The 25,269-nt window shown below is 44.4% G+C and overlaps 1 protein-coding gene across 1 annotated transcript in view; it reads left to right on the forward strand.

The window, feature by feature from the left end:
- The window catches only part of ANAPC4 (anaphase promoting complex subunit 4), a 355,563-nt gene that overhangs the window by 6,793 nt on the left and 323,501 nt on the right, over positions 1-25,269 (forward strand). The window contains exon 2 of the mRNA XM_078678375.1: positions 20,413-20,518. Within this exon, the coding sequence (XP_078534501.1) occupies positions 20,413-20,518 (106 nt within the window). The remainder of the gene's footprint in view (positions 1-20,412; positions 20,519-25,269) is intronic.

A 25,269-nucleotide genomic window follows, 5' to 3' on the forward strand; every position in this document is an offset into this window, starting at 1 on the left:
GGGTAGTAAGCGCTATATAAATGCAATTACAATACAATACAATACAATATATTCATCTGGGCCCATAACACACTCACTCATATAGGCTGGTTATCACCGCTGGGGGTAAACAAATTTATAAATGCTTTAATTAGGATCAGTTACCTATATCATCTAACTAATCTTTTCACTGATCAAAAAGCCTTTTCTTTAGGCAATGGACCTGTTTAGTTGGAATTAGTTGATGGTGATATGACATAGGTTAATTTATCTTCTATTTCATTAAATAACCACAGACTCTGTAAAAGTTTAAATGTTTTATCTTAAAATCATATAAGCCAAACAATTTACAGTATGAACTCCATCTCTCCGAGGAAGTAAGATCAGTTTACCCAATTTTAGTATTCTATTTCAATGAGATTTTCACAACAACAGTACCTCAGGAAAAAGAGGATAGAGAGAGCAGCACATTGACACAATACACAGAAATATATTTACCTAAGATGGTGTGGATATCAGACCCCTCTGGCCAAGAGATTAATGGGTCCCGTGGGAAAGATCAGGTGACGGGGACTTCAGGATAGATCACATCTTCTGGATTCGAGGCCTGCGTCTCACCCCTCTCTGACACTAACTTCCTCCTTGATCCTTCTGTGATCTTCTTCTAATTAGACTACCTCCTCGATTCTTCTGCGATCGTCTTCTAATTATATTACCTCCTCGATTCTTCCGTGATCTTCTAATTATTTGTCTTTAAAATTCTAAGTCTGCTTCTTCAAATATTCGATCAGCATTCGGACAGCATCCCGGTCTTGCAGCGTTTGTCTAGCTGCGACTGCGCACTGTTCTAACTAAACTACCTCAATGTTACCTTTCTAATGGCATGTACCACCCCTAAATGTTTCAACTTTATGAAACTCCTACTTCTGATTGGATAAGCTAAGGGATGATCATCACACCATGCTGAATTTTAATAATTTTCTTTAGTTCTTTGTTTTATGTTCCCGCCCATTAATTTGTTTTCCCAAGCTTTATTTCCTACCGACACAATTTTTATCAACAACAATGTATACATTTTACAGTTGTCCATTGAGTTTTCAGGATGTCCAGCTGGTTCCCAGGTCATGTACCAAGAACGGCCTTGGACGGGTTTCAAGATTTGAAATCACTGCGTCTGGCTTGTCATCATTGTGCCTGCGCGAAGAGTCACGTGCAGTGTAGTCTTTAGCATTGTTCAGAGGCCTAAATACGAACTAATAGAAAGGTCAAAAGAAAAAGTATTAATTTCGAAATAAAATGATTTCACTGTATACCACCTATCTCTACTCTAATCCCATTTGTTTATAAAGACTCTCCCTGCATTAGCATCTAGTATATAACTCCCTTTTAAGTTCGCTTGGAGGCTCCCGCTATTCGCATCGGAGACCATATGTTTTGCGAAGAAATTTGAGTTGCAATCCTTGAATACTTCTCCCTTAACTCCCAATCTGTCTCTGCTGGAGGTTTTCAAAGTGGTGATACGGGACACTTGCTTGACTAAACAGATGGGAGTTTTAAAGGCATTCCACTCTCAAATGGCCTCCTTGGAGAGGAAAATCCGAACTCTAGAATTACAACACTATGTGACAACAAATAGTACGGTCTTGGGAAGCATCAAGACCAAAATTATCGAATATGGTGGCTTAGTTGACAGAGAAATCAGATACCTTAGCAAAGAAGCCGCCGCTCGATGTATGGGGAGGGCGAAAGACGTTGGCCAGAATTGTCTGTAGACCATGGGCCAATGTACATGTCCCTCAGATTAACCCTTTTACGTGTCTCAAATTCCGCTGCGGTGCGGGCGGAATAAAGAGTGGGCGTGGCTCGGGCGCCCACCGTGATGTCGGACGTCCGACGCATCGAACGGGTTAAGAGCGAGTAATTCGAGATATACACCAATAATGACGCCCTATCTCAAATCGTTCTCCGCTTCTACAGCTCCTTTTCCGGGACCACTGTGACGCCCACCCTGGCACAACTGCATACCTACTTAGACTTCCTACAGGCACTGTGGTTAGATGACTCACGTTGGCAGTACATGACATGCCTTTTCACAGTGGAAGATATAGAACAAGTCATCAGCAGCATGCTTGGAGACAAGGCGCCTGGCTCTGATGTTCTGCCAACCTCTTTCTGTAAAGAATACCCACAAATATCCTAGCACCACACCTATGGTGGTCAATGAGAAGGCACTTAGATTAGGTCGTCCCCCACCTAGTCTTAGAGAGGCCATAATAGTCACCATACTGAAGTCTGACAAGCCCCCTGAGTAATGTGTCTCCTACAGGCCACTCTCCATGATCAATGTAAACAATGGAAAATCTAGCTAAGCTGATTGACAATCGACTGCTCCCAGATATAGTACGTCCTGACCAGCCAGGGCTTGACAATCGACTGCTCCCAGATATCGTACGTCCTGACCAGCCAGGACTTGTACTGGGGCGCTCTGCAGTCGTTAACCTGCGCTTGTGCTTGTTTCCTCCTCCTCCTCATCATCATCCTGCTGGAGAGACTTGGCATGAGCTGTACCTTTGTAAAATTGATCACACTGCTCTACAAGAAGGCTACTACATAAACGGTGCACTCACTCAAATGTTCACTATGGGTACTCAGCAGAGTTTTCCCCTATCGCCTCAGTTATGTGAAACAGATGTGGAACCCTGGCAGCTCACCTGCAACACCATGAAGTGCAGTGCAGGTTAAATTTCACATCTATGCAATTAATTATATTTATGTATGCTGACGATAACACACTGTGTATATGTCACCCTCACAATTAAGGTATCGCTGGTGCTCCGGGTGTTCATTTGATTTGGAGGACTGTCAAGAATAACAATCAACTGAATCACTTGCCGCCTGGATCCGGCAGGACCTGTTACTGCAGAGAATGATGGTGACTGGGAGGAGCGTACATTATTATATGCGGATGACATTATATTATGTCTGTTCAATCCATCTCAATCAGTAGGGTTGGGATAACGCATTAACTGATCATAGTCGCTGGTATTCCCGCTAGCGGGTGATAACGTGAGGATCCTCCAATCGTGTATGGAAGCTCTTGCGATGGGGAGTTTCTAATACCTGGGGATCCATGTAACTAGAGACCCCAAGGAATTTATGAGCAAAAACCTCCTTACACTGTTGAAGAGACTGAGAGGACATGTTAAACACTGCGGCACGCTACTGCTATCCCTTATTGGTAAAGCGGCATTGTACAAAATGATGGCGCTCCCATGGTTGATATATGTGCTCCAAAATACTCCCTATATAGGCCCACAGGAGTTCTTTAAATTGAATGTGGTCTGTACGTTTCTATGGCAAGGTGGACATCGTAAATAGCGCTCTTTAAACTCCAGAGAGGGGTCTATAAGGTCGTACTGGCAATTCCAGGTATCATTAAATACTACTGGGTGACTGAGTTGCGGGTGATAAATGACTGGGACTGCGCAGACCGCAGAGAACCGGCGTATAGTGTGGATAGACAAGTGATGTGACGCGGAAGTCACTAAATGCTCCTCTACCAAAAGAGGAAAGAGAGGGGGGCGTGGCTTAGCGAGATATCATGGCGGACGTGAGCTAAGAACGCTCCGTCTGATATCCTAAATTTATCCTGCGTCTCCAGTCACCGTTTCTAATCCTGTGCAGCTCTGTGCCGATCTGAAGCCACAGTCCGACGCCTGAGTTGGTTTCGGCATCGCAGAAGTGCCCCGTGACTGCTGTACGGCGCCTGGAGAGGGCTGCGGCCAGTCAGGAGATGGGGCCCTAAGTGCAGCCGGGTTGTCGATTGGCACCTCAGCCGAGGTGCAGGGACAGAGTAGCGGCGTCAGTGTTGGTGGGCCGCCCAGCAGAGGTTTCTGAAACCACGCGGGGCTAGTGGAACGGAGATCCGCAATCCGGGGTGGACTGGCCCTGGGATCTCCCGTGGAGGTGTGGTGCGGCTCGGCGGCCATATCGGGCCACAGTGAATGCGGAGATAATGTGGCACGGTTGGCCGGCTGTCATTTTGAATCCAAGTCCCTGAATGGCGGAGGCCCGGCTGGAGGTTCCAGGCACAGGGGCTTGGTGCAACGTCTGGAGCCCCCTCATCCATCGGGGAATGGTGTTCGTGAGTAGCTGCGAGTCCCCCTGGGGGACGACCGGACAGTGGTGCGCACCCCCCTTCCTCCCCATGCCCTGGTACCTTTTCTCTTTCTCCCCCGCCTCCCATCGCATAGTGCTTGGTGTTTCAGCGGTCTGGTCGGGCCGCAGTGGGGGGGATGTCCGCTACTTTGCCTTACTGAGCGGGACCTGAGGGTGCATGGAGATTTCGAGAGGCGGCCCATCAGCTTTCTAGTGGGGCCCGCACCCATTGCCTCATTTTCTCCCCCCCCTCCTATATTACATACCAGGCGCCGTCGACCAGCGGCCGGCCGGGCTGTGCGGGCGACATTGCAGGGGGCGGGCGGCCCTCTGAGATCAAGACTCCTGTGCGAGGTGCAGTGGGGCTCGGCGGCCCTACGGGGCCGCTTTGGTGCAGGGTGGGAGTGGCGCAGTCGAATGATCGTCATCTTGTCACATTGCTGAGTGGCGGTAGTTAGGTTGAACCCGGGTTGTGATGAAAGCCCAACACAGCATTTGGGGCTTGGACTGGGGCCTGCTCCTCCCCTTAATTTTCTCTGGGCTTCAATACCGCCCCCCAGCTCTTCCTGTGTCCATCCGCTGGGGGTTTGGCGGTCTGGCCGTGGAGGAGGAGGAGTGTATGTAGGATCGTCTTTTGGGGGCCCTGCTGGGGGTCCTCCTGATGTGTCATTGAGCCAAATGGACTGGGGTATACCTTCCAGGACTCCGCCCGCTCTGTTGTGGGGTGCATTGCTGGGTCCCTGGAGCTGCTGAAAGAGGGGCGGCGGGGGCAGAAGAGATACGTATTATCGGACTCTATTTGACTGCGATTTCCTTTCTTGCCTGCAACGGGGAGCTGTGATCGTTGACGGCCTTCTCCTAGGCTTTGGTGGGGGTGAGTGGGCCATCATGACTAGGGATAAGAAGGGCGGTGGCCCAACCAAGCAGAGCACGATTGACAAATTCACGGGTCAGGGGTCCCAGGCAGCAGCGACAGGGGGGTCCTCGAGCACAGTGCCAGACAATGCTGCCCTCATGGCCTCCTTCACGCAGTCCAGGGACTCCCTAGAGGCTAAAATCAGGGCGGTTGGCTCCGATGTCATGCTGCTGCTCCAAGACTTGTGGAACGCAGTTACCTGTATCACAGAGATGGAGACGAGGGTCTCGGAGTGGTAGATGCGGTTACTGAGCGGCAGCAAAAGATATCATCTCTCGAGACGGCAGAAAGGGGCCTAGCGAAGAGGGCGGAGGAGGCGGAAGGGAGAGCGCGGCGCAATACCCTGCGCTCTGTGGGCTTCCTGGAGGGCTGCGAGACTGGCAACGTGGAGCGGTTTCTTACAGAATGGCTAGAGGGCTGGCTTCCCGCCGGGGAGCTATTGAGGTGCTTTGTGGTGGAACGAGCACATAGGGCCCTGATGCAGAAACCCCCTCTGGGAGCCTACCCGAGGCCATTCATTGCTAGACTTCTTAACTACCATGACCGGGATGTCATCATGAAGCAGGCCCGTGCCAAGGAGCCGTTGCTATTTGATAACACACGTATATTGATCATCCCAGATTACACACGACAGGTGCATCAGCGGCAGCAGTCCTTTCTGGCGGCCAAGGCCTGCCTCCGGGAGCTCAAGCTCCCCTATGCCTTGCTGTATCTGGCGCGGCTGCGTGTGGTGTACCAGTCTCGTACACACTTCTTTGATACATCGCAGGAGGTGTTCCTCTTGACCGACGAGACGGTACGGCTGCGTCCTCATACACCACCTGGGAGGGAGTACGACTCCTTTTTCAGTGGACCTGCCAGAAGCCAGCTCAAGCAGAGGGGGAGAGGTGGCAAGTGTTCAAAGTCCAGGCGTCGTTCCCAGTCGGTGGGTGCATCTGCACGTGAGAGGTCGACTTCAAGGCAACATGTTTCGGCAGACTGATCGCAGTGGGACTGCGTAATTTCTTCACCTTAACTGTTCGCATTGACCGGAGGGGCACATACGAAGGCTGGTCTCTCTGTGGGGACTGACAATGGGGTGTGACATGGGGATCCATTGGTGGGAGAGGGGTGGGACCTCCTGTTGGGGTCAGCCTGCTCAGCCTGCCGCGACAGGTATTTTGCAGTTCTTGAGGTACAGGGTGGGGAAGGGGTCAGTTGGGGCGTGGTTGGGGGGGTTTGTGTTCTTGCACTGCCCGTTAGAGTTCCGGAGCTCGTCAGTTTCTATGGAATTGTTGTATATGCCATTGAGTTACATGGGGCCCGCACAGGACAGGAATGACAGATAGTACACAGGAGACCTCTGGGGTCCTCCGGGTCCTCAGATGGAATGTTAGAGGGACGCTTGATAAGATCAAACGAGGGGCAATCCTGAAATTGGCCAAGCACGCCAATGCTGATATGCTAATGCTGCAAGAGACCTATCTCATGGGAACAAAGGCATTGCGTTTCCAGTGCTTTGAATTTGTCCATGTCTTCCACGCTGGGTTTATTAGGGGTACTGGGTGTCGCTATTTTGATACATCGAGGAGTTGCATACACACATGTTAAGTTATCGGGAGACATACAGGGCAGATATTTGTTCGTGCCGGGTATGGTGTGGGGAGGTACTTTGGTCCTGGAGAACGTTTATGCCCCCGCCTTTGTCCTGGGGTCTTGCATAGAAAATTATGCCCATATGGGAAGATGTACCTGAGGGTTTGGCGGTTGTGAGTGGCAACTGGAATGACATCAGTTGGAGGTCAGACATCCCACCAAATATATTCCCTACTGACGAGTCTCGATTGGGTCGACCCCTGGCGTAGGCTGCATGGTACAATGCAGAGATACACCTATTTTTCGGCGGTCCACGGCTCCTTCTCACGCCTGGACTACTTATTTCCTTTATTGTACTGGTTCGTTTCGTGATTCATTCATTGTCCTTGGGCGGGATAGGTGTCACTGGTTGAAGAAGTCCTATGTTGTACAGTGGCAGCTGTGCAAGAGATATGTTGCTCCGGAATAGATGGCAGTGTGTGCGGTTGGGGGGGGGGTTGTTGTGTTAAGGGTTGATTTTATTTGTATTGCCTTTATTTTCTCCTTATTTTCATGAAAAATGGTCAAATTCAATTCTTGTATCTTGAATGCGGCAGGTGTTTCTGGGGCTCAGAGATCTGCGTTGTTTGTGATCTTTTGGCAAATAAAATCTGTTTTAAAAAAGAGGAAAGAGAGAGGGCTATCGCACCACACTCAGACAGTAGTCAGGGTATGGAGGGAGGCCAGAAGGTTCCTGGACTGGATTGGAAGACTCACAAATATAGCACCATTATGGAATATGAGAGAGGGAACCGCTACCAAAGGCTTCGCCTCTGGAGGAGCGTCTCCTTACAGATCACATCCCAGATAAGGTGATTTCCATCATATACAGGAAACTAGTCAACATCTCCCCAGATCCTCTAGTGACCCTGCGGGAGGTCTGGGTGGGGGACCTTGGTGATTTAGAAGATGACAGCTGAAGGGAGGCTATCCAAAGCCCAAGCGAGATTGCAATAAGCACTAGATTCTGCCTGGTCCAGCTTCAAATTCTACATTAATCCTATTGTTCAAGGACCAGACTCGCTAGAATTGGGAGGTCGTTCTCGTCTGAGTGTCTCCGGGGATGTGGCCAAGAGGATACATTTTTTCACATACTGTGGGAATGCCAGGCGATACAGCAGTACTGGAGGGAGGTTACTAGGGTTATGTCCCATGTAACATTTGTCGAGGTCCCCAGGGACGCAAAGTGGTTTCTGCTAACGATATTGGGAGAAGAAAGCTGGCTCAAATATCAGAGGATCTGGCTGTTGCTGGCTGCAGGGGTGGCCATGCAAAACATAGCGAGAACATGGGACAGTGCACATCCACCCAGACTAACAGACTGGAAATCCAATCTAAATTAGTACTAAAGTCCAGAAAATGTGGTCTATTAAAGCCGGGGCTGTCCCAGGAAGTGGGAAAAAGTGTAGGGAGCCTGCAAACCTACAGGGGGTGTTGATAGGAAAGGATCAAGAACTAGGGGGACCGATGACTGAATGTGGGTGGGTGGAGGGGCGACTGCTGTGCTATAAGAGATGGGTTGTAAAAGCTCCCCTACAGCTATGATTAATGTTCTGCTTTGAGATACTGCCATGTTACACATGCCATGTATGTCTTGAGATATTCTCCAAGTCCTGATGTAACCTTTTCTGTGATGAGCATGGTTGCAATGATTTAAAAAAAATAACAATCAACTGGGCCTAGTTGGTTGTGTTCCCCCAATCGCAGGGCATCCCTTGAGTTCCCATTGAATTGGACTGACACATCTGTCAAATAATTAGGCATACTGAGTAGGAGAGAGATAGAGGACCAATGTTGCAATAAACTTGGAATGGCACTAACGTGGCTGGAAGAAAGAATTCATGCATGGACCAGGCTGCTGATCTCCTTAGTTGGCAGAGTTGCCATTGCTAAAATGGTGATTCTGCCAAAATTCCTGTATTTATTTGTAAACATCCTTATCCCACTAACTCGCCACTTCTTCAACTGCATACTCTCTAACCAAATCAGTCTTGTGTGGGTGGGTGGGCAGCTCTGAGTCTCGTGAAAGGTACTGACGCAGCCCTTTGGGCAGGGCGGGTTGGTTTTGCCTCGTCTGCAGTTGTATTATTACTGTGCTCAAGCCAAGTTTGCCCTTTACTGGTACAGTGCAGCGCAGTTCAGGTCTCGTGTCATTGTTAAGCATGATGATCCCTTAAATACTGGTGTTTGCCTACTGGTGACCCGGCCCAGGACCGAAGTGGACACAGTGCACTGTACAATATGGACCAGGCACTGCCTAAGGTGGAGAGCCCATCAGGACCATCTGTACGCAGATGCAATCCCCCACTATATCCAACCCAGCTCTGCCACTTACAGAAGGCCGACTGGTTAGTGCGCAACTGGGCAAACTGCACCTCACCACTATGGAGAAGTTCTTCCCATACAGCACATTTGTTAGTACATATAATGTGCGTGCAGATCCTGGGAGCACGCATCTGGACGTCTTCCTAGTTCATTAGCTTAGAGCAGCATGCAGAGCACTGTACAAGTCATTCACACCCTCAGTGCTTCATGTCCTTGATGTACTACTTAGGTGTCAACCCAGCGCAAGCTTATCATCCTATTATACGTCATCATCATGCAGGAAAATACCCCTGTGTGTAAGCCCAAGGCAAGAGCCCTGTGGCAGCGAGACTTGGACACCGATCTTGGGGGATGACGAGTGGTCATACCGCTGCTCGCTGATGAGTCCATGTTCGCCAAACTACAGGCTGAGACTGATACATTTCAATTACGTACACCGGTTATATCGCACCCCTGCTTCACTATGCAAAATGAGGGTTAGCCGAGGACACCAGATGCAGGTGATGTGGCATGCTCAACACAGAACGTATTCATCTAGCATGGGAGTGCACGGACGTGGCTGCATTTGGTTGATGGTTCTCAACACAATTGACCAGGTCATCGACCTCCGGCTACCCAGGGCCTTGCTTATAGTAATATTAGGATATGTCAGAGTTGTTCCGAAAAGGGGTGCGTCACCTGATTGCTCTCAATCAATCAATCAATCATGCCATTTGTATAGCGCACTACTCACCCGTGAGGGTCTCAAGGCGCTTGGGGGGAGGGGTATGCTACTGCTCGAACAGCCAGGTCTTGAGTTGTAAACATCCTTATCCCACTAACTCTACTTTGTTCCTGGCTAAACACCAAGTGGCAATGCACTGTGGGAGACTACCTTCTCCCCAAATCAAGGACTGGATGCAGGACACCATATACTGCCATGAACAATTAGACAGCCACTGGGTACTCCTGCCACTCCGGAAGAGACCAACAGATATCTGAGTTCTGTTTGTTACCTACTTATCACTCTACAAACAGATGGCTCAGCCGGGCCACGCAGCCCCTGCACCTAAAGGCCCCGAGGCACACCTGGAGAGAACTTCAAGCACTATTAGAGTTCTTCTTGCTGTATCTCAGACTCCCTGACAACAACCAGATGACATAACATTGCCAAGTGGCAATGCACTGGGGGAGACGACCTTCTCTCCAAATCAAGGGCTGGATGCAGGACACCATATACTGCCATGAACAATTAGACAGCCACTGGATACTCCTGCCACTCTGGAAGAGACCAACAGATATCTGAGTTCTGTTTGTTACCTACTTATCACTCTACAAACAGATGGCTCAGCCGGACCACACAAACCCTGCACCTAAAGGCCCGGAGGCTGACCTGGAGAGAACTTCAAGCACTATTAGAGTTCTTCCTGCTGCATCTCAGATTCCTTGACAACAACCAGATGACATAACATTGCCTTGTAGAAAGAGTGATCTCGCATCATCTGGGGAGAAAGAGATGCGTGATGGAACATAACGAGACTTGGGACCCCTCCAATGTTATACTAGAGTGGAGAGGGCAAACGCTCAGAGCTGCACTTTGTTGCCGCCACGTTTTACTACACAATAATGTATGCTTGCATGATCCTGCTATGATGCTATCTATACCTGCGTGTTCCTTTTCTACCACGTCATAATTGGGATTGTATTTTACACTATATAGGGGCACATGCATCAACATTGCCATTTGCGATTCCTTATTTGCGGAAAATAAGGAATTGCAGATGGCAATGCATGAAGAAATTGCTAAATAAATTGCGATTTCTTAAAATTCCTTAATTGCGACTCGCAAATTGCGAATCGCAATCAAGGAATAGCTCCCCATTAATTCCTATGGGCCTAGAGGCCCATAGGAATGAATGGGAATGACATTCTTAATTTGCGATTCACCATTAGAAATTCGCAAATTAAGAATGCAATTTCAAGGGTGCAGGGGTGTCCAAAGGACACCCTGTTGCACCCCTGAAATGTGCCCATTAGTACATTTTGCACACACACAGAAACTTTGAAAAATGCACTTTAGTGCATTTTTCAAAGTTTTCGCAAATTACCATGAAGGTCAACTTCATGGTAATTTGCACCCCTTATTTGCGAATTCGCAAATTTTGAAAGTTTGATGCATTGCATTTAAGGAATCTCAATTTGAGATTCCTTAAATGCTATCGCAATTTAAGAAATCTCAATTTTGCGATTTCTTAAATTGCGAAAATAACAAAAATGATAATGCATCCCAAAAGTGGGTATTGCATTCGCAAACGTCCGAATTTTGCGATTCACACCATATGCGAAAGCAATTTCCCTTGATGCATGTGCCCCATAGTGCTTAAAATTGCACACAAAAAAACACCTTGGTCAAATGTCAGCTTATGTCTTCTTACAAAATACTGTTTATTTTATCCCAAAGACTGATATTTACTTCCTTTTTATGAGAGCAAAGTTAGAGAATTTTGTAATGTATACTATATCTATATAGCTTTATCAGTAAAACTGCACCTCAGTGGGCAATGTTGTGGCAAATTCAATAGAAAATGTGCTGATAGTGCACATTTACAATCACATCCTGCTTTAGTGGTTGAAATTTACAAGGAAGCCCTTACAACAGGTTCACTCCCAGCTTCTCTTCTCGTTCCCTTGCTTAACCCTGGCAGAGACCCGACTCTCCTCTCCTCATATAGGCCTATAGCTATATTATGGGCAGATTATAAAATCCTCGCTAAGGTGTTAGCGGAGCGATATGTGCAGTTATTACCTACACTGATCCATCCGGATCAGAATGGATTTGTCCCAGGGGGCAACACATCTAATAACATCAGGTTTTTTTCACGTTATGGATCAGACCTCTCTGCCCTATCCTTGTCTTATATTAGACATTGAAAAGGCCTTTGATTCGTTATCTTGGGACTACTTATTCGAAGTGCTGAGGGCCATGGTCTTGGGAGGGCGCCTCTTAGCTAATACAAGGTTACCATCCATGAACACTTTATCTCGACTACGCATAGGAAGTTTGATTTCTAAGTCTTTTACCATAGGCCAAGGAATATGACAGGGTTGCTTTCTGCCTCCAATCTGATTTACAATTGCCGTGGAGCCAATGGAACAGCTGATAAACAAAAATTCCTTTCTGTGTTTCTCAATTAGATTCTGACCAATCCCACAACAATATATTAATAACCATCTAGGATTTCAATGACCTGTTCACATATTTTTTCCACACACGTAGGTTTATATTACTCTCATTTTTATTTTTTTTAAAACAAACTTCTTATTCAGGTTCTAAAAAAACTCCATACGTTGAGTTACATTAAAATCATCACATTTCATTTAAATTGAATGCTGCAAGTACCTTCTTATACATTCTACATGGAGCAAAGGTTTAAATTAACACAAGTTTTTTGTACAGCAGACATGCTGAACTCGCGTTTTCGAAGGTGCTCTCGAATATAATAATGAAGAAATTTGCGGCTCGGTGAAATATATTATTTTCAAAGGAGAACACAATTAGAGACCAGTTATGGGTCAAGAGCATTAGAGTTAGGTTGGGTAGATTATTCAGTTCACTAGAACTGCAGGTCTGGCAACACTTTTTGAGATTTTTCGAGGCCTGATATAGTTTTCTCTCTCATGTTTAGGATGAAAGGTTAATGCTTTGTCTTTAATTCTTGGCACAGGAAGTTTGAGTACCCATGTAAGCTCGGCTTGTTTATGCTCAGGTTCAAAGAGGACCTCTAACTAAGCCAGAGCCAGGCATCTGGCATGAACCTTCAGTGGCTTGCTCACTCTTAGTTTAATAAAAATGTTAAATAATGACTTGCATATTCATAGTGTTTAAGCGGGTTTCTGGAGGATTATCAATAACCCAACTTTCCAGGAAAAAGATACCCCGGAGATAGGGGCTAATATCCTCCCAGAACAGTGGGTTACCCATTATAGGAGTCTGTATAACCACAAGTCTGGTACCACTGTAGAGTTATTGGCTACCTCAACTCAGGCTCCACCGGTTGAATTCACTATTAAGGAGATCACCGCAGGGATTGAGGGTCTGACTAAAAATAAAGCCCCGGGGCCCGACGGGATTCCCCCAGATCTGTTTTTGAGTAACACTGAACTTTGGGCCCCTTTAATGACAAGGGTCATTAACACTGCTATTACCTGCGGCCTGCCTCCGTCCTGGTCAAAAGCGGTAATTATGCCGATTTTTTAAGAAGGGCAATAGGGACGACCCCAAGTGTTACCGCCCGATTTCCCTGATTGATGTGTCAGCAAAACTCTTGGGAAGGGCAATTCTTAACAGACTGTCCGAGTGGACCGAAGAAAATAACATCTTCTCGGACACTCAATACGGATTTAGGACAGGGAGGTCCACTAGTGACCAATGCCTGAACCTTTACATGCTGACTGCCAAATATACCATGGCTAGTGATGAATCCATTTACATGGGTTTCATGGATTTGGCAGCAGCATTTGATCACGTTAATAGGGAGAAATTGTGGGGCATGATGTTTAGTACGGGGATTGAGAGTGGCCTAATTAACATCTTGAGGGAATTGCACAGTGACACTACGGCTATGGTCCGTTACAATAGGGAGGGGGGATTGACTAACTCATTCCCCTGTATGAGTGGAGTTCGGCAAGGCTGTATCCTTGCCCCTTTTTTGTTTTCCCTGTATATTAATAATTTGGAGCAGTTTTTGTTAGGTTTAAAAGCTGATTGCCCAAGGGTCGGGTTGCGTCATATTCCTGTTCTGCTTTATGCAGATGACGCGGTGCTGATTGCACGTACACCCAAGAGCTTACAAATCTTGATCGATGGATTCGTTAAGTTCATGGGTGCCCTGGACCTTTTTGTTAACCTGGGTAAATCCTATGTGCTCCGGGCGGGGAAAAAATCTACCTCCAAATTTACTTACACAATAGGGAGTCACATTGTAGAAGAGGTCAAAACGTTTCCCTATCTTGGTGTAACATTTGATGGCGCCTTACAGTTTGATTCCTTGGTGGAGGAGCGTTGTGGTAAAATGATCGCATCTAACGGGGCAATAGCTAGATATGGCAGGAGGCTAGGAAGATGGTCCCCGGAACAGGTGATGAACTTGTATAGCTCTGTATCATGCTCCAAAGTTATTTATGGGGCAGAAGTATGGGGCTTCGTTAACACCACAAGAATCCAACGGGAAGAAAACAAATACTTGAAATCAATCTTGAGGGTACCCCAAAGCACCGCTGGATTAATTGCCCACAGGGAGTTAGGGAGGCCATATATAGAAGACCTGGTAAAATTGAGGCCCATAGTAGCCTGGTTAAAAATCTGGGTCAATCCTGATGCGTCACTCAGTAGAGAAATCTTATCAGATTGTTTGGGGAGGGACAAATGTATGCGCATCCCTTGGCTCCATTATGTGAAGAACACCTTAGAGGAACTAGGTTTTGGGAACCTCTTTACTAACCCTGCAACAATTGTAGCCCAGAATAAGTTGCAAGTAGGGAAAAATTTTCTAGAGCGGAAAAACCTATGCAGAGCTGAGGCGGAAGGGTGTAAAAAGACAGTGAGGGCCCATAACCTAGTGAATAGCGCAGAGGGTATGGGACCATACTTGTACCTCATGTATAACGCACAGGACAGGTTCTTGATGTGCCGTTTCAGGCTGAACCTACTCCCATTCATGTTGGCATCACCAGTAGGTTTTGCTACATCAATTGAACAGAAGGGGCCCTGCGGCTGCGACAACAGGTCTCCGCAGGACTCCCTTCATTTTGTTTTACTTTGTCCCTTTTATACAATGCCCAGACGCAGATTCCTTGTAAACCTCTTAAAAAAAAACAATTTGACCCACGCTAGGGAGGCATTAGTATTTTTACAGAAAGCCTCGGACCCCTTAACATTATGTAGTATTATGAATTTTATTAAGGTAGCGGTCCGTTTAAGACATACCAGGGGAGAAGAATGAAATGTCTCAAATTTTATGCCTTTTAAGTGTTTTACACTGTTTCACTGTTTGTATCTTATGCTTTGTTTATACTCTGTACAAAGGATCTTGGAAATGTTTAATGACTTTTTACTATGTATATATGTGTGTGCTTTTATGGTGATTTTTAATCACCGAATAAAGATTCTTTGAATTGAATTGAATTGACTTGCATATTCATAGTGTTTTTAAGTCACGGGCCAGGACCTTGTAGCACTTTACATACACGTGGCACTATTCGAGAGTGCACCTACAAGGGTTCAGTTTTGTGTCTTTATGGGTTCCCACACAGACATATCCAGCGATCACGTTAACCAATTGAGATGTTCCAACATATGGAATGCATGTCACACAAGTTATTTTAAGTTGCATTTATTTTTATTTAAAGTGTGTGTTGTTTTTCATATGCATTTATCTGAAGGTGAAAGGCCAACAAAATAGTGAAGAATATTTTGTTCTCTTTTAACCAAGTGTCTGACCCACGCCCTCTGTACTCAGGATCACAGTTCTATAATTTGTTTTATGCAGTTGAATCTCTGAATGAGCTGCAAAATGAGAAGATGTCATTTAGGTCCCAACTGCAGCACAGGTCAGCACAAATCAGCTAAAGAACTCTCTGTGTATTGGAAGCTCCAGCATCCTGGGCTAAGGCACATGGTTGAGGATGGGGGTGGGAGGATGGGTGGAGTGGTGTGGGGGTCTGGGGCTGAAGCCCTTTTAGTCCAGTGGGCATTGCACATCATGTAAAATGAGTGGTTGGAAGGGTGTCTCACGACATGGAAACACTCCCCACATAGGATCATAGAAAACGTAAGATCCTATGTGGAAATGTTTTCATGTAGTAAGTAAGGACCACTGAGGTGCAGTTATCATAATATGGAGCGGAGCGTGTATCAGTGTGGTGGTTTATGAAGTGTGAGAGAGACGCACACATTTTTACGATTGTCAGTGTGTTGGCAGTTTTGAAAAGCTTTGCAGGTCACTTTATGATATTTCTTTTGATTGTAGTCTGCTTAGCTGGTTATTGCACTGAGATGTCTGATCTGAGATTTTGTGTATAGTTGGGATGGGCATTTTTACTATCATCCCCTATCTGAGTGTCATTGTGAGATGTAAAGAAGTGGTGAGAATGAATAGAGATTTGGGACCTGTATTAATGGACTAGATTATAGTCCTCCAAATTGTCTGGCAGTGTACATTGGTTAGTCCATGCATGTTCATTTGGTGATTATTGTTTTTGGGCTGTTTATTATTGGCTATGATCAACCTCGTAAAAGATATGGCTTATGTGGATGTAAGAGGTATAAGTTACATTTGGCTGCCAACTACTGAGCATTATGGTCTTAGTATTATCCTGGGCCATAAATGTTATGTATGAAATTACATAACTATATAATGCTCCAGCAAACCGTAGTTCAGCGCTACTTAGCTTACCAGCAAATTGAAAGCAGTTTGCTGATTGGATTGTTTGACCCAGTCTCTGAGTTTATTGTAAGCTAAAGATTGCGCTTGAGGGGGTGGCTGTCTTTCTGGGTTCTTTGCTGTGATGTGGGATGGTGTACTTATCTTGAAAATAGCCATGTTTTCAACTATCTTCTGAAGTGTATATGCACTTGGATGCTTCTAATGCTTGTTGGTAGTGCGTTCCAGAGATTGGGGTCTTGTGCTTAGAAAGCTGTGCCTCTTTAGGATTTCTTATGATGAGGTATGGTGAGGAGTGGTGCAAGCCTGGAGTGCAGTGTTCTGTTTTGTTTGTATTGTTTGAATGTAACTTGTAGGTATAGCGGTCCTTTTCCTTGGGAGATTCAGCGGACAATGCAGAGTGCTTTGAACATTGGCATAGCTATAGGTAGCCAGTGGAGTGATTGCATGACTGAAGCCTGAATTCTCTTGGGTGTAGATAGAGAAGAAGTCTTGCTGCAGCATTTTGGATGGCTTGGAGATTGCAGTTTATATTGGTATCCAAGTATGGAAAGAGGCAACAGAGTGTTATTGTGTAGAAGGCACTGTTTGTGATGTTAACATATCAAGGATAGATCTGAATTCATGGTCACCCCTATGTTTCTGACTTCTTTTGATGTTGTTGGAGGGGCTTCGGGTTCCTTAGGCCATGTGGCAGTAGGCTGGTATTTTTGCCAAAGTCCGCAGGTCGTAATGTCTTTCTCTTCAGTATTGCGGTTTATTATTATTCATTGTCTATTTGTTTATGGCACAAAGGCAGTCATCCAGTTTTGAATTGTAGAGACCTTCTGGGCTATCCAATTTTTTAAATAATTTGGGTCTCATTTGCATAGTTGTGATAAATGAGGTTGAATGATCTAAACACGTTTGGTAAGGGGGTTAGGTAGATGTTAAATAATAGAGGTAATATAGCAAACCCCTGAGGGTTGCCACAGTGGCATTCTTTTGCTCACCATACCACCCCTGTTTGGGCACAGCCATGTGCAAATCAGCCTTGACCCTGCTCCTGACCTGCAGGAGCAAATGAACGATGAGTTGGGATGCTACACCAAACAACTGCATGTGGTTAGACAAACTGTAAGCATTCCTTGCATTGCCTTTTGTATGTTTCATGTACTGCCCAAAGTGGCAAGGGTATGCCCAGATGTGAGTCCCGTGCTCACTGCGCCACTGAAATCAAGCTATACCTAACTGATGGGAATTGTGAGACATATACAGGGCAATGTGAGAAGTAGGTTAATGCAACAGTATTGATGCCTCAACATGTGAAAAAAAAACCACTATAAATTAATCTGCAATCATGTTCCATTCATGCCTTGTGCAGAATACTTGCTACAGCCCATCACTGATGATGTTACATAAGTGTACAGTGTATAAGACCTGCTATAAAGCACCATTAACCATGTGAAATAGGACTGTGAGGAAGATCTGATAATCTGCTTTATTAATGATCTCACGAAGCCAAGTTGATAAGATTTAACATAATGCAATGGTGATATCACAAAGGTACAGTGAGAGACCTTTCTAGTATTGCATTGGGATTCCATGTACATAGCACTTTTTACCTCGGACGAGGCACAGATGCACATTGAAACGCTACCCATTCACCAATGCCACATACTAGGTTAGATAGGATTTTCTGCTCAATGTCCTTGGTATCCCAAATTTTTGACTCCACGTATCTTGGAAAGATGCTATCCGACCACAACCCACTTGAATTAATTCTTGAATGGGGTGGGTGCCTACCCCGGTCCCAACCTGGCGACTCTGGCCACGAACTCTGGAGGATGTGGATTTTCAGGATACAGTAAGTACAACAATAACTAATTATTTTTCAGAAAATTATAACTCTGCATCTTCCCCCCGAGTGGAATGGGATGCCTTTAAGTCAGTGATTAGGGGCACGGCATTAGGGGTAACTGTAGGTGCGCGGCAGGAAACGCGCAAGAGCCTTATCATGGTGGAAGAATCCCTTATTAATTTGGAAAATGCAGCTATCACTGATCTGACTAACCAAGCACGACTACAAGAAGCCAGAATTAAACACGCTGAACTTCTTTAACAACTTTGCCTGATAGATTACACCGCATACACTCAGTACAGTCATAAAGAGGCAGACAAATCGGGCACCCTTTTGGCTAACCTCCTACATAATGCTTCCTCCACCCCCAGCCCCGATATCGGAAATATCTCTCCCAAATTGTACTGTTGTGCTTACGCAGGAAGAGATTAATCTTGCGTTCTGTACCTACTATAAAATCCTGTACAGTGCTCCAGCTGTTGCATTGCAGTAACACATTACAACCTTTTTGAATAACCTCACCTACCCTAAACTGACAGCAGCTTCTCAATCAGACTTAAAAGCCCCTACTACTTAAACTGAAATAAAAGAAGCCATCAAGCATCTTCCCACAAATAAGACCCCAGGTTTAGATGGACTACCGGCTGAATTTTATTCGGCATATGCTGATAAACTGGCCCATGCCTAGAGAACCTCTATAAGACGGCTTTTGAGAAGCGCACTTTTCCATTAACAACTATGCAAGCGATAGTTACCTCCCTCCCCAAACCGAATAGAGGCCCTCGTGACATGTCAGGCTACCGCCCCCTTTCATTATTAGCCATTCATTATTATTATTCATTAAAGCTCCTTTGAAAAAAACGCCCTCTCAAATACACCAGACCAAGAAAGCACCATGGTTTAATGAGCATCTGCTCTCCTTAAAAAAGGTCAGTAAGAGAGCAGAAAAGGACTGGAGAAAAGACTTCGACCTAGATAAAACATGCATTTGCAATGCAATAGGTCTCGCATTAACACAAGTTTGAGCTATTGGCATTGTAAATGACAATGCCTTTTATTTATGTTTCGGTTTTAAATACATAAATAAAAGGCATTGTCATTTACAATGCAATAGCTTAAACTTTCGTAAATGCGAGACCTATTGCATTGTAAATGCTTGTTTTCTGTTTTTGTTGAACGATTTTCCTTGGCCTGGGGTGCGAGGAGGGGGGAGGGTCTGGTCTGTATATCCACACTCGCTGGCCGGCGCCGTGCAGAAACAAAAGCGTATGTTGAAGCATAGCACTCCCCTCGGCTTCTTAAATCTAAGTTGAAAGCATTTCCATTTAATAATAAATAAATATTCTACCGTAGCATGCCATAGGCAAGTGTTTGTAAGGTTGTTGAATTGCAGTGTTGTCTATGTGCGAAGCATTTGGTGTGTGTGATTATCTAGACTAGAGAGCCTGACTTAGGCAGCATTGCTTAAGTGCATAGTGTGTAGTCCGGGATAGAACATATGATTTACATTAATATGTCACTGTGTGTGGTTGAAATGTACAAAGGATGCAATGAGGAAAGCCTTACATAAAAGTGCAATAGCGACATAGGGCAGTGAGAAAGAAGACCTGATATATCTATATCTTGATTCTGACGCACCTAGCGATAACGCAAAAGCGCTCTGCAGTCATTATTTATATATATATAGCAAGCTTTTGAAGTGTGAGTATTTTGATAATTTTTAGAATTTTGGAAAGAGTTGGACTTGTTACTCAGAAAACTGCAGCCGAAAGTATGAAGAGTAATAACCACAATTCTCAGTTAAATATGAATCCGTATAATTTGTACATAAATATGAATTTCATATATGGTATTATGAACTTTTTTTAAGTCTATTGACGTAAGATCAATAATCTCGTAGAAAATTGCATCACAAGTAAAACAGAACTGTGGATTTCCTTCACAGGAAAACGAGGCTAACAGTTCTTTGTGTTTTGGGAATTGTAAACAATGTGTATTTTCTTGTGGGTAGTCCATCTGGAGAAATGTTTATTTGTTGTTTACTGCATTTACTGAGATTCATGTCTACATATTTAATTCTTTGAAATAAGATCCAACATATGTTTTATGTCACAGATTTGTGTCAGATATAATGTTTTTCACTTAAATCGGATTTCCAGGTTTTGCTTCATCGACTTGCAAACTTTCAGAGAGTGTGGAGTTTACCCCCTAATGAAAATACTGGGAAGGAAGTCACATCACTTGCTTGGAGACCAGATGGCAAAAGTAATGTTTCTGTTGTTTACAATGTAATTTTCTGGCAATATTGATGGTACTCAGGTTTATGTCTGGGATGGTTTACAGTAACATTACCCCTATAGTGTGGATAGATTAGACTGAAAAACAGCCAGTCATACAGACAGATGTTATACAGTATAGTATCTTGAAGTATACTTGTAGAATTATTAGGTCTCTCCTGCGGCAGCACACGTGTGCTGTTGCTTGCGAGAGATATTGTATTCAACAAGGGCCTTGGAGACTGCCCATTGCTTACCATTCATTGGCTTCATTGTCATTCTCATTTGCTGCCTCCTAATTAGCCAGCTCATGCCAATCTCACTTTCTCTTCTTTCATTTTGGCCTTCCCTGAAGCATGGCTAAGTACCTATTGCTTCATTTTAATTAATGTTCTTCCACTTGTTTCTCTCTGATTGAGGTACTTTTTTTCTACTTCCCACACTCCTCCCGCTCTATTTCTTGTTGCTGTCATCGCTCCAGCCTGTTGCTGCTTTTATTCGCAGTTGAGCACTGTACTAGAGTGCATTTTTTTCTATGCTTGGTTTTGTTTTCTCCTACATTGTCCTGTATGTTATTACTTTCTTTTACTCAGATCTGTTTATTACGTTTTCAAAAAGGTATAGTGGAGTTCCAGAACATTGTAGTAGATGGCAATTGAACATAGAGGAGATGGTACAAGTACTCATCATTGCAGCCATTAACTACAGCTCACATCTTATTTGCTGAGGTACATGTGTGATATTTTCTCCGGCATCGTATATACACAAAACATTCACCAGCAAATAGTAGGCTAGGAAGGAAAAGGAGTACAATTGCAATGCAATGATGAGTACTCGTACTATCTCCTCTATGTACAATTGCTATCTACTACAATGTTCTGGAACTCCACTATACCTTTTTGTACAATGTACAATTACCTGTTATGGGGGTTCCCAGTGCTGTTTCCCTTCTAGATTGAGTAGGATGGGTTTTGAGGGGTTTACAGTTTCGTAGCACCTATTAGAGGTCTTTAAGTGTCGCTGAATGAGCGAATCATCTTCTCAAATGGTGTAAGGGTTTGCATAGCGGCCAGGGCATAAGAGGCTTGTTGGGCCCAGTGTCATAATTGGAGATGTTGGGAGGCATGAAGATTTGGTGAGGTGATATTCAGTTTTACATTATTCACAGGATTTAAAGGTGCCCTTCATGACAAGAGCTCCCAGTGTCCTGCACTCGCCCTTTCCCATTCGGGGAACGAGGTTGGAGCCATCGCAGGTGTGAAATCCGGATTCTCCGCATTCGGGGTACTAGGGGATGGGAACGTCGTGAGGCCCATTTTAACAGCTATTTGATCCCAGATATCAAGAACTATCTTAGTGGAGTTGGCTATCTATAGATTTGTAGGCTGCAGATGGCATGCATGAGTTGATTTTTACCCTACTTTGCCTGTTCAGTATTACTTTTAATTGTCAGTGTGCTTTACTGACTTTAGACTTTGAAAACAGGCGCTTACATAAAGCCTTTACGTCGCTTGTTTTTCTTACTAAACAGGCACATACATAAGTTTTTTACATTGCAGTGACTTAAGCTCCAATTTTCCATTTAGTTTTGTCCCACAGGAGTGTGATTTAAGCGCTTATTTGAAAGTCGGTCACTCGCACTCACAATTAAAAGTAACGTTACCCAGCAAAAATGAAAAACGGCCAGGCAGTGCAACAAATGCGATAGCGGGTAATAACGCCTATATCGCTTAAGTGTAAGCTCCTTACGCGTATGTTTACATTCAAATGATGTCCCACCACTAATAAAAGTAGTGTTATACCGGAAAATTACACCTCTGAACCCATATTGTAATAAAACTACTCCAGCGTTCTGTACAGCTGCGCGCGCATGAACTCTGAGAACTGGCCACGAATATCCACCTTCACTTATGCCCCTAGGCGCATGCCATCCTTTTCCGGTGTAACATTGCTTTATTACTTTTGTTAGTCATAGTAGTTTCCTTTAAATATTTGCCGGCGTAACATTACTTGTAATTTTTTTAGCCTTTTTATACTGCAGCGTTGCTCCTATGCAGCGAAGCTGTGACACGGTCAACACTAGCCGCGTCACAAGGGGTTTTTTTTGGTCAAAGGGAGGGGTGGTGGCCTTCGTAGTCACACATTCATCAGAAGGACCGCTTTCCTGCTCCATCTAATACGTCCGCTCCCTGCCGGATGGTAATCAAGGGTACATGAAGAGCTACACATGATATTGTCTTAGGTAGGTCTCAATTGGGCACACCTTAGATGCATCCCCTTTCCCTAGTAATGTAGGACGTTGAGGACACCACTTTTATGTTAGGTTTAGGGATCCAACAGCCCTGACGAATGCCCCAGACCTTTATGGCTCTTTGCATGGGCAGAAACATGTTGGTCTTTTGAGAGATGGATCAGAGACACCATTTCTCTGTAAGGTCCATCGACTGCTTTTGTTTTTAATATACCTCAGTTTCTCACTAATAAAGGTGATAACCGAGGAACCTGATGGCACTTTTAATTAAACTGGATCCCGCTTTATCCTGTAAGATTTATGCAAGAACTACCACCAGAAGTCTTTGCGGAGGTTGAGTCCGCCCTGGTAGTACCATCTTACCAGGGTGGGGAGAGGATGTCTATGATGAAGCATGACAAAATATTGTGTGTGAGACATCCACTTCCATTAAGGATGGACTTCTAGACCTCCTTCATAATTTAACATAACACACTATCTCTGGTTCTCCATTACGGACCGCTTTTTTCACTGCTGTTACATTAACTGTTAGCTACCTACTTCTTTTGTGTTTAGTACTTCATGCCTAAATCTCCACAACAAACTGCAGTCTCAGTGAGAATAAAGATTTGATATGTATTTGCCTTTTAAAATTGTAGTTCTATACAAAGAAGCTTGGCTAGTATTCACAAACACAGCAAGATGATGGATGGAGTGCTGAAACTTTTGAACCACTCACCCCCATTCAAGAGATATGAGTTTTAATCCATTGTTTCTAGGATGCTTGTTTCCGGTCTGGGGAGGACCTGGCCTGACAGTTCAGGCTGGACTGTTCTCCTGGGGAGCAGGTTTAAGACTGATTTGCATATGGCTGGGTCTAAACTGGAAAGGCATGGTAAACAAAAAAATGATGGATTTAGACACAGATCTATGTACTGGGGGTGAATGTTTGACATTGTTCAGCATCGCATCATCAGACTAAAATCACGCCCATTCACAATTAAAAGTAAGGTTGCCTTGGCAAATCAGAGTTGTATTTACATTCAATATTATACCTTTATTTCTAGGTGCCCATATTACTTTTACCTGCGAGTGCCTATGAATGAGTTTTAAAACACGCTTGTACATCACGCTCCTATCACTGCACTGTAAATAGTATGTATAAGTGCATGTTAATAAACATAAAAAGCAGTGTAAACACGTACATGGTTTGGAAGTAAATCGCACAGTTAGCATTCAAACTGATGTTTTAGCTACAAATCAAAATCACTTAATGTTCTTTGTAAACATGCCCTGAAATGTGTTTTTTCCATTGTAGGGACAGAAGTATGATTTAACACCTTGCGTGCTCCCGTCAGCCAACAGCCGACGGGAGCACTCCCTCCCTGGTGCTGCGAACGACCGTTGGCCGACGCAGCCCCGCCCACCCTTTAGAACGCCCGCACCGCGGCGAATTTGCCGCCGCAATGGAGGTGTTAAGTATGAGATTTGAAAGTCAATCACATGCACTCATCATTAAAACTGTGACGCCGCTAAAACAAAAAGTCAAAACAAATGCTGCAACGTTGCAGACAGCGCAACAAATTCGACGTCCGATAATTAGGCTTATATCGCTACAATGTAAACCACTTTATTCATGTGCATGCTTGCAATAACATTAATTGCTGCCATTAATGAAAATGTTATACTAGGAACTTATGCACACAGCCATCATGATTGACACGTGGACCACGCCATAGCTCCTTTTTTTTTTTCTCTTTCTGCCATAATGCTCTAACAAATCTAAAAAAACATAGACAAAGCTAATAGATCTCTCATGGGCGATAACTATTGGCTTTGCTTCATTGAGTCACTGCACTTATTCAATCCTGGATGAAAATATATTGTGAGGTGAAAAGGAAGTATGTTTTATGAAACATTTTTCAGGGTTGATTCTGATTCTCCGGTTCGATGTATATACTACTTTGTTCTATGCATGTTTTAATATATGGCACAATGGTTCTTTATGCTCTTTGTGTTAGGATTCCTCCTCCTATAGGAAATTCAGCAATTATTCTATTTTGTTTTGAAGATCCCCTGGAAGACAACAAATGGACATAAACACGCTTTTGGATTAAGGCCTCCTAGCCATGTACACACCAAGTAAAAACAAAAAACAGTGAGCGGATTAAAACATTTCATGAGGAAGAGTTAGAAAAATATCTTTTTAATTAAACATTTGACAAATAAATTCTCAAGAGAGAAATTTCCATGGTAAGAATATCCAATAAACATTGTCCTAGAATAGTATGCAGAATGAAAATAAATCTCCATCTCATGAGGGTAGTCATTGTTCTCTTGTTCAAAATATTTTATTGAAATTTATATGCAGGTAATACATAAAGACAATACAGAAAAAATTACCATAGGACGAAAATACCTAAAGCACCTTACAATGTAACTATCAAGATATATAAAGAAATTGCATTAGGTAAATATAATAACGTTTTCATATGAAAATAAAAAGGGGA

This window comes from Lissotriton helveticus, chromosome 2_2 (assembly GCF_964261635.1).
Source record: "Lissotriton helveticus chromosome 2_2, aLisHel1.1, whole genome shotgun sequence".
Lineage (NCBI taxonomy): Eukaryota > Metazoa > Chordata > Amphibia > Caudata > Salamandridae > Lissotriton > Lissotriton helveticus.